Source organism: Musca vetustissima, unplaced genomic scaffold, assembly GCF_032173495.1.
Source record: "Musca vetustissima isolate MV318-11 ecotype Yass unplaced genomic scaffold, APGP_CSIRO_Mvet_v1 utg37201, whole genome shotgun sequence".
NCBI lineage: Eukaryota > Metazoa > Arthropoda > Insecta > Diptera > Muscidae > Musca > Musca vetustissima.
In genome coordinates this window covers 109,982-120,340 of record NW_026888913.1, presented here as the reverse complement: position 1 = coordinate 120,340, position 10,359 = coordinate 109,982, and the positions used below count along the sequence as shown (strand labels likewise).

The following is a 10,359-nucleotide window of genomic DNA, read 5'->3' as shown; positions in this document are numbered from 1 at the left end:
GCACATTATTAATCTTTACATTAGGTCCCTTCTGCGCGGCTTAGGATTTGCAACACGTCCCAAGAAACGATTGAATGGCGATCCCAACAACAAATGATCATCAAATTCCAAGACATGAGCAGCAACCTGCATACTTTATCGAAACCATGCAATGAACCAACAATATGACCATTCGAATCAACATGTACAATGGTGGCACGTTTGGGTGCCAACAACAATAGAACTCCACCATGACCAATGAAATGGATGAAGCGTTGAGCAATCTTATTCGGGTAGGCATTGTTGAATTAGTTTGAGGCAAATCAAACAGTGTCAACATACGTGCCAAGAACAAACGAATACTGGGGAAATTACAGAAAATATTGAAGCCTGAGGATGCTCCGCTGTCGCTAGCCATAACCAAAATGCAGCCGACAAGCCTTCTTGGTGTTGGGTGTCAAATTATCAGGCATACCGGGTAAACCTTCGTTTCGGCAACAACCAAAAAGTCTTCCTGGGACTCAAAGCAACACCATTGGCAAAGAAGAGTTCATCGGCTAAGACAGTGCTTTCGTTCTTAACGCGATCATATTTGAAGATACTGAAAAGAAGAGAGAGAAAAGAATTAATTTTATTTCAATACTTATAGATGAAAAAAAAAACAAGTAAAAACTTTAAGATCGTCCGGGCCTCCTCCAGATACTCTAATTGGAAGTTTTCCAACGGGTCTATGAAAATTAGGTTTAAAATTTATTAATACCGAAAAGGAAGCGAAACTTTTAGATGGACCTATATACACAGCACAAATGTGTATATAAGACGGCCTCTCAAAATCTTTTTAAAATAAATATCAGCCTCATCGGTTGGAAAATGCAGCTTAAGTCTTTAAAATACTGAGAGGGAGAACAGCGCTTTGTGGAATTTTCATTTTAATATTGCGAATTTAACATTAGGGTAATTGGCTGCCCAAGACTTCACGACATTCCGAAGGGTGAGATTGTCGGATATTAGCACGGCATGCTTGACTATTAAACGTCTTGGAAAGATCTAAAGCCGATTGTCCAAACTAAAGACACTTATGAATGAACTTTTGCAAGTATTTGTTAAATTTGTCATTCACACAGAAACCTTGCGGAAGATATGTTCTAGTAAATGATATTACAACGAACTTGTAAGAAATTAAACACAAATTTAGTAAAACTTGCAATAGACATTGCTTTATCCCAATGTAGATTAGACAAGTTCACTGGCAGCAACTCTTTGTTTGTAGGAGAGAATTGAAATGGAAAAAGTTGCTCGAACCGGCAATTTTCTGGCGTTTTCGACATGAAGCCTTCGTTGCACATCGCTAGCTTCTTATACATAGGTATCTAATATCGTAATAAATAACTGTCGCAAAGTTTGAAATCTCTAGCTAATAAACTTATTGAATGCACATGCATGCAAAATACAAAAAAAAAATACAGAACATAATGTTTTTAGAAGATTGATAGAAGAAAAAAACCAGTAAGGAATGTCGGACTGGGCCGGCTATATGATACCCTTCACCACTTTGGGTATATTCTACATATGTATCCTAAAAGACGTGGCCTTTTCGAAAGAACATTGTCATTGAACGAACTTAAATATTTAATCTTTATCTATATCTCTGCGTACGTCCCTGATGGAAGCTATATCTAAATCTGAACCGATTTTCACGAAACTTAGCACACGTCATTCTCGACTTAATCAGGGACTTTGGTACACAATTTACCTAAACTCGGACGAAAATATATATGGGAGCTATATCTAAATCTGAACCGATTTTCTCCAATTTCAATAGGGTTCGTCCTTGGCCAAATAAGTGAATTGTGCCAAATTTCATCCAAATCGGATTAGTTTAAAATCAACAGACGGACAGACATGCATAAATGGACTCAGAAAGTTCTCAAAAGGAACCATGGATCTATCTCGATTCCTTTTGCCTGTTACAAACAAATGCACAAAGACATAATACCCTGTACCACAGTGTGTTGAAGGGTATAATGAAAAAAAAACTATAGAAAGTACCTTCGGGGTAGATTCGACACTTTAAAGTGGGGCACGGAAGAAAATAGAGATTCTAAAACCTTGCCTTCTTCTTTAACATGAACATAGAAATTCCGTCTGAATCTATAGCTTTGAAAGGTTTAGCTTTGAAAATAATTGCCTCTAAATCGCTGGATGTGGATGATATACAGCCGAGTACGCTTTTAACGAACATATTATCACAACGAACTAGCTACAAATATACATAATACCTAATAATGACAAATTCGCATAAAAGTTAATTTCCTCAAAACAATTCATTTCATTATAATCAGAATCAAAAACTCAACCACGGGTAAAATGTTTTTTTCCTTAAGCTCAACAACAAAAAGTAGCACCTGACTTGTTTATTATATTTCTACAGCAGCTATTAACACCGACATTAAAATTGTCATACATCGTACGTAATGCATTAACCTTTGGTGCATGTAGGTTAATTTGTTATTTTGGGTCTACACACATAGTACCGTTTAATTGTTAATATAAAAAACTTAAACATTACGTATACAATGAGGCTTTACCTCCACAACGAAAAATGTTTAAAATATCAAATAAGACATTTTTCATTTTCATGTCATATTCACCATATCCCCCTTACGAATCAAATTATACCGTAAAGGTACTCATATAAACCGGCTTAACCTATGTTCTATCAACTGAATTAAATTACAGTTGCAAAACGATGGAGACTAACAAAAACCAAAAAATTTTAAAGAGTTTTGAATATCTTAAAACAAAATTAAGAAGAAAGCGTACAAAATTTATATATTCATCTACAACTAAACTATTCCCCTTGCCCATTTTGAAAAACCGGTTAAAGTGTAAAAATGTTTTTCCATTCTAAAGTGTGTCAAAAGTCATTAACATAAATATGATGTCAATTTTGCAAAAATTAAAAAATGTTAACTATTGCAAAAAAATGAAACTTTCAAGTCTTTTGTTGTTGTAGCTATTTATAGATAAAGTAACAGTTATGGCTATGGAGTGCAGCTGCAGCTAGCCCTCACTGAAGCTTTTCTGGCATATAATAAAAACATAGAAAGCAGTTAATTTAAATTTTCTTAAAACATTTGCTAAATACGTTATCTTATCACAATAACAACACCAACAACGAGAACAACAAAAGTTCAAATACCGGCATTTGATCAGTAATTTTTTTTTTAATTTTAATTCTTCATCTCCCCTCAAAACTTTCTAACGCATTATGAATTTAAACAAAGAATCTACGAAGATTGTTTAAAAAAGAAATGGCAACAAAGTATGGTATGCAGCAGAAACTGCTGGCAGCGCTAACCTGCCAGCGTATCAACACAACAAACAATGGTAAATTAAATATAAAATAAAAAAAGGTTCAAACAAAAGATTACAAAGCACTTTTTCCAACCAATACAGAGAGTGAGAGGCAGAGGTAGGTTTAGGAGAGTAAACCGAACATTAAGAGAAAGACAATATGAAATATACAAATTACTCACCGTCCAGAGGGATTAACCAAAGAGGTGTAAACCAAATCTTGCAACAGATAATCCGATGAAGAATCTGACCAATAAATGTTTCCCTGCTTGTCGACAGCGACATCATTGAACAGCTTGGCTGGACGATCAACACCTTTGCCGGGCAAAACTTGTTGTGGTGAAACCAAGAGTTTCTTTTTGTGTGAATCCAGATCAACTTGCCAAATGCCATAGTAGGCATCGGCCACCAACAAATTATTGCCTTGAGTATCAAAGGCCAAACCCAAGGGACGGCCACAACGTGACTCCTCGGTAATATCTTCTGTTGAGGGAGGAGGAGGGAAAAATTTAATTATTAGTACTATGTGGAAACATAAAATTCCACAAACTTACCGCAAGGTTGTCCCAATTTAGTTACATGTGTAACATGACCGGCATTTATTTTGATCACCTCACCGCCATGTATGCCCATATAAATATCACGATTCTTGGCAATCAAACATTCAGGGCCATAGACACGTCCTTCCAGTAGGCGCTCGGCTCCCTCCAAATGATAGTTGGGCTCTAGGGCACCGGTCAAAGGTCTAGGCGGTGCCACTCTACAAAATGTAATTTAATAATAGTAAAATTTTCCTACAACAACAACTACTACTGCTTTTCAGACTTACGAAAATTCTTTGAATGGAAATGTGGTACGTGGCGGCAAGCCGGGCAAAAGAATAACAATTAAGAAAACAACCATGAAATTCATGATTCTTAAACCTAGACCGTATAGTAAACGACCCATGATGATGATTGCTTAATTATTATTACCCCCTATATTAACAGAAAACAACAGAGTTCTAAAAATAAAAGAAATAAAAAGAGAGATGATGTTGTTTTTAACTAGAAAGTCATCTCGTTGCCGTTAAAAAGAAAGTTAAAAGCTAGCGTTTAACAAACTTACCGATCGAACCTAGGGCGTTGATGACGATAGAATAAATCAAAGAGATAAAACCGGAAAATTTTTATTTGTTAATTATTAGCTCAGTTGTTAGTTTCGAAACATGCCGTTTATCGATATAACAGGGTGACATAGAGGAATGTGTTTGTCAGTGATACCGTTGGTCTGTTCCTGTACTGCAAGAATCTACTAGATTTTACTCATGGCCTATAAATAAGGTCACCCAGGGAGACCAGCTGATAATCGATACCTCTCAAGTTTGCAGTCAAAATGCATTAATGTGAATTGACTTCCATTATGAAAACGTAAACAAAGTCGAAATTTTTGACATTAGACTTGAGAAAAAACAGCTGTTTTCCGATTTCGATTGCTATCTTGGTGACCTTATTTGGTCTGTTTCCGTACTGCAAGAATCTACTACTTTTTACTACGATAACAAATTTTCCTTTATGTTATCGAAGAAAATATTAAAATCTAGTAGATTCTTGCAGTACGGGAACAGACCAATTAATAGATCTTGATTTTACTATTATCTTCGATATCACAAAGGAAAAAAGTGTTATCGTAGTAAAAAATTGGTCTGTTCCTGTACTGCAACAATTTATTAGATTTTAATATTTTCATCGATAACATAAAGGAAAATTCGTTATCGTAGTAAAAAATAGTAGATTCTTGCAGTACGGGAACAGACCAAATAGTAGATTCTTGTAGTACGGGAATAGACCACGTATGTTTACATTCAGAAAAACGAACAGCTTTTTATGCCATGATGAGTGTATATTATCATCATCATAAAAATAGGAAAAATTAGTAGATTCTTGCAGTACGGGAACAGACCAAGTGTGATTCGAGTTGAACAATCGGTCCATTCCCGTACTGCCAGAATCTACTAATTTTTACTATATTGTTCAATATCATAATTTGTTTGAAAAATTTAGGGTCGAGAGCGAACACCGCCCGTATGTACACGGCATGAAGCGGTAATATTAAGCGGTTCAAAATTAAAGATACCCACGTTGGAAAACTAGAAAAATAAAAACATTTTAAAACATTTATTGTATAATTTCTGGAACGAAGGTTTTTATATATCATCAATCCGATATGCCAAATTATAGACACTTCGATGTGAAAAAACTTAATAATAGTGAAAATGGTACGGCACTTTTCTACAGGGGTTAGGTGAAAACATCGGTGAAAACAAACTATCGGTTGTGTTGGGTACCAGGACATTGTGACATCTTGGGTAATGAAAGAGCGGAGGAACTAGCTAGACGAGGATCTCAATCCACCGATCTAGAAACTGATGACTCAATCAAACCACCCATATGTCTTTTCTATAGCAACTTTGAGGCATTCTTTGACGAAACAGCCTGCGAACTTTGGCACAACGAACCTAGGTGCAACGTGTCAAGATCAATTTGGCCGACTCTATCTACCAAAAGAACGCACTCTCTATTGAACCTAAGCAAAGCTGAAATTAGAGTGATGACGGGAATCATCACTGGTCACTTCAACATCAGGGCTTTTACTAGTAAATGGGATCTTGATGCAACTGATTACTGTAGACTCTGTGTTGACGAGGAGGAGACGGAGACAATTGAGCATCTCCTGTGTCATTGCCCAGCCCTGGCTTACAAGCGACACAGACTAATGGGTTCTCATTTTGTACCGAATCTCAGCTTCTTCTCAACAGCCGAACCTGCTCTAATCTACAGCATAATTAGAAACATAAAGTGGTTAGGAGCATACAAACTTGTCACGTAACGCTTATTCTGTCTGACTCATAGGGCCATCGACCTTCATTCATTCTTCACTCCTTTAATTTACTAATTTTCTCTCCCCTACAGATCTGTCTTTGGTCTCTTCACTTCGCTGTATCTCTTCTTGTGGATGATCACAACGGACCTAACCGGTCTCAGAGTGTTGTAGTCACACATGTGACTGCACATCCCCAAACCTAACCTAACCTAACCTATGTGAAAACATGAGTCTATACTCAGAGTCCTGCACACGTCGATCACCCGTATGGATGTCAGTTTTTTAGTGGTGTACTTAAGAGCCTTTTCCTTTTGCCCTTTGACCCGGGTTATACTTCGGATCAGAAGTCAGCTCCACACCGTTGCCAGATACAGTGGGCTTCTCCTTATAGGTTTTTGTTCGAGTACCTGTTTGTTTCGGGAGGAAGATCCTTTCCATCTGGAGCTCACGATGAAATGCATGCGGATAGGTTCTTTCGAAATTCCTTACGAATTTCATTTTGTCCTATATGAGATGAATCTCGCCCTACGAATTTGCGGAGATACGATACGGCACGTTTATAGAGCTTCGCATCGTATACTTCTCGGGCAGTTCCTACCTTTGAATCGTTGACCGTTGTTAAGGTCTCGATAGATTCCCCATCGACGGACATCGATTCGGTCGCGATCTGCTTTTGGAGCTTATTGTCGGCATGTTTCGACACAAGATCAGTGGGAATCATACTTGCATTCGCTTGGTAAACAGAGCCTAAACTTCCTTTGTTGTAACTAACCACAGTAATTATCCTGTGTAGACTTAGCCGGAATCTTCGTGGCGACCAGTTCATCATCTGTCAGAGTTAGATTTTGTAGCAGTTCCTCCTGAAATGTATCCCCACTTTGCTCTTCCGGTACAAGCCTGTCCAGTTGGTCGAAGAGTTCCTTCGTTGTAACTAACCACAGTAATCATTCTGTGTAGACTTAGCCGGAATCATCGTGGCGACCAGTTCATCATCAGTCAGAGTTAGATTTTGTGGCAGTTCCTCCTGAAATGTATCCCCACTTTGCACTTCCGGTACAAGTCTGTCCAGTTGGTCGAAGAGTTCCCTACTCGGTTCCTCTACACTTTCGTGTATAGCAATAAGGGTCCTATGTAGGTCGCCACCTCCCAGAACTGTAGTCCTGACAGTCGTACACTGCTTATTGTCAGTCTTGACTAGCTCATTTTCCATTTGAATTTTACCAAGATGAGCTTGTAGCAGGTGCAGGTGCCAAGACACACCTAGAGTAGTTGGATCACTATCGCTTGATTTCAGATGCATAAGGATAAGGACATAAGGATCTTGTTCTCCCTTTCGACTCAGGTTTCAATCAGCAGCTTGTATTTCTAAATTAACTTTCTCGCCTGGGTCGGATTTCATACGAAGTAGCAGTTAAGGGCTAAACAGAATGTTCGCGTTGGGCGTTTTTTGTTATCGCGTTAACGCACGCAAAAAGTTAAAATATATTTAACTCCGAAGCGCATCGCACATCAACTTCGAGCGTTTGTGTTATCGTTTCCTTGTGGTTGTTGTATTTTCGATAACACATAACGCAACGGATGGCTCAACGCGAACATTCTGCTTAGCCCTTTAAAGTAAACGAATGTCTGCAATGTATTTTATATCGATTTCGAAAACTGTGTCAAATTCTAGCTTTTCACCTGAAAATATGTAGGCAACTCTGCTTCTGATCTTTACAATTCTGTCAATTCAACTAACCTAGTTCATTTGCTCCCTCTAGTAAATCGTTCAATTGAACTAGTCCGTTCTCGAACTAAACCACTCAACTGCTGATACGGAATATGGATTGACTGTGGCTGTGTAAAAGTAAACATCGTCGTCGAATTGAACTCAAAAGAAAAGAATTACATCGTTCGTTTTGTAGTAGCATATACTTTTTTTTATTATATTTGTATTTTAATTTTCAAAATGGCTGAGCAGCAACATTCTGCAGAGATGTTAGGTAAGAGGATGGACATGGCACGGAGTGGAGGCCATAAATGTATTGAAATTATAACATTTAACCAAAATTAGGAGTACCGTGTAACGAAGAATACAGCGGATCCACAATGATGGATCAAGACCCGAGTAGTGTTGACAACCGTGGCGAGGGACAGAAACACTACTCACGTTGCAGCAGTGCTGGAAGTATACATACCCCGAATTCATCGCCCCACAATACAGGTAGGTGGAGGAATCTGCCATTTGTTTGCTCTACAGTTGAGTGTTTATCTTCAAGCTAATCATCACTCACCATAATTGTTTCATTTTATTTGTTTGTTTTGTTAGATGATGACGACGACAGTGGCGATAACTGCAGTGGTCGTGGTGGTTCAAATGCCTCCGCCTTGAGTTACAAAGAGCGACGACGGGAGGCACACACACAAGCTGAACAAAAGCGTCGCGATGCCATCAAGAAGGGTTATGATAGTTTGCAAGAGCTAGTACCCACCTGTCAGCAGCATGATTCCGCGTCGGGTTACAAACTGAGTAAAGCGTTGATTTTGCAAAAATCCATCGACTATATCGGCTATTTGAATCAGCAAAAAAAGAAACAAGAAGAAGATAGTGCTGCCCTGCAAAAAGAAGTGACAGCACTGAGAATTATACAAAATAGTTATGAGCACATGTTACAACATCAACAGGCGAATCCCGGGCCAGAGGAAGCACGTCTCACAGATGAGGCTAAATTTCAGGTGGTAAGTAAAATCTCAGTCGTTTCATATTTGAAATATTTAACCTAATGTGTTCTTTTACCCCTTTAGTTTCAAGCTGTAATGGATGAAATGTTCGAAACGTTCCAACACATACCAATGGATAATTTCAAACAATTAACAACGGGTGTTATTCCATGGCTCGAAGAGCACTGTAAACCCCATATACTACGTAATATATTAAGTAGAACGTTACAGGAATTGTCGATGCAACAACAACAACAGCAGCAACAGCGTATGAGTGTCGATCAACAAGACAATGATGGTTTCAGTTGATAGCTATTACGTAATTGCAATTATTACACATTTTTGTTGGGATCTTCTTCTTCGTTTTTTACATTTATCTACATAGTCGTAAATTGTCGACGACGACATCTTCAAATAATTTTCATAGGGTTTAAGAGGAAAACATACTATTGTTTTATTTAGTTAAATTTTTTATTTTTGTCTTTAATAGTATAAGCATGTATGTATGTATTTTACAACAATAACACTGAGAAAAAATAATGAAGGAAAAACATAAAGAAATTTGTGATAAAATTACACTAAACCATTGTTTTTGTGCTTTTTTTTTTTTTTGACTACAACTTGGAGAGATAAGATTTCTTTTGGGCATTGTTGTTTATGGTATGATTAAATGATATACTGTTAATTTTAAGTCCATGAAATGAAGTTTTTGGAATCGCTCATGGCTCTTTGGGCTAGGTTCTCGTTCATGAAATAAATTGAAATGAAATAGCGAATTATTATTATAATTTAATATTATATTTGCTCAGAAATTCGAAAACATGTGTTTTTACTAAACTAGCTTTATTATATTGAGGCTACCAACGAATATGATTTGTTGTTAATGAGACACAATCTTTGCGAATATGGTGTTTATTTTTGTTTGTGCCTATATTGTACATTTTGCTACTTTGGTCCGACAAAATGATAAGATATAGATGGCATGTTGCCTATGCCTTAGGGGATTTTTAAAGCAGTCTTTTTTAACATGCTCAAGTCGTTATCTGTAATTTACACTGGTCATATTGTAATTATCACAAAAGGGATTATAAAAATCATTATTAAATTTTTTATATAAAATGGAAAGGGATAAACATAAACCGTGCTAAACATATGGCAAATTAAATTAGTCTTGGAAACAGGTATATAATTTATGTGTACAAATATGATTGTTATTTATTTTATATTGCCCAGTCTTTCGACCTTAAAGCTGTAAACTACATTTCACAATTAAATATAAATTTCATCATTATAAAGCGGCTTAAATGTAAAATGTATTGGACTACTAAAAAAATATTATACCGAGCAAATAAAAAAAATTTTAATTAATTAGATATGGGTTATGATTAAAAACTTTTGGTTTTGATTAATTGGATTATGACTACTCCGGTAGGAATGGGATGGAGGTTAATCCGCACCAAA

At 36.9% G+C, this 10,359-nt stretch overlaps 1 protein-coding gene and 1 pseudogene across 1 annotated transcript; one reads left to right on the top strand and one right to left on the bottom strand.

Annotated features, from left to right (window-relative positions):
• Positions 1–4: 4 nt before the first annotated feature.
• Positions 5–4,286, bottom strand: LOC133336714 (adipocyte plasma membrane-associated protein Hemomucin-like; annotated as a pseudogene).
• A 3,862-nt stretch (positions 4,287–8,148) lies between these two features.
• On the top strand, positions 8,149–9,210 carry LOC133336710 (max-like protein X). The gene is made up of 4 exons (XM_061544991.1): positions 8,149–8,180; positions 8,252–8,401; positions 8,507–8,916; positions 8,983–9,210. The coding sequence occupies exons 1-4, from the start codon at positions 8,174–8,176 to the stop codon at positions 9,205–9,207; spliced, it is 792 nt and encodes a 263-aa protein (XP_061400975.1). The 5' UTR covers positions 8,149–8,173; the 3' UTR covers positions 9,208–9,210.
• The last annotated feature ends 1,149 nt before the right edge of the window (positions 9,211–10,359 follow it).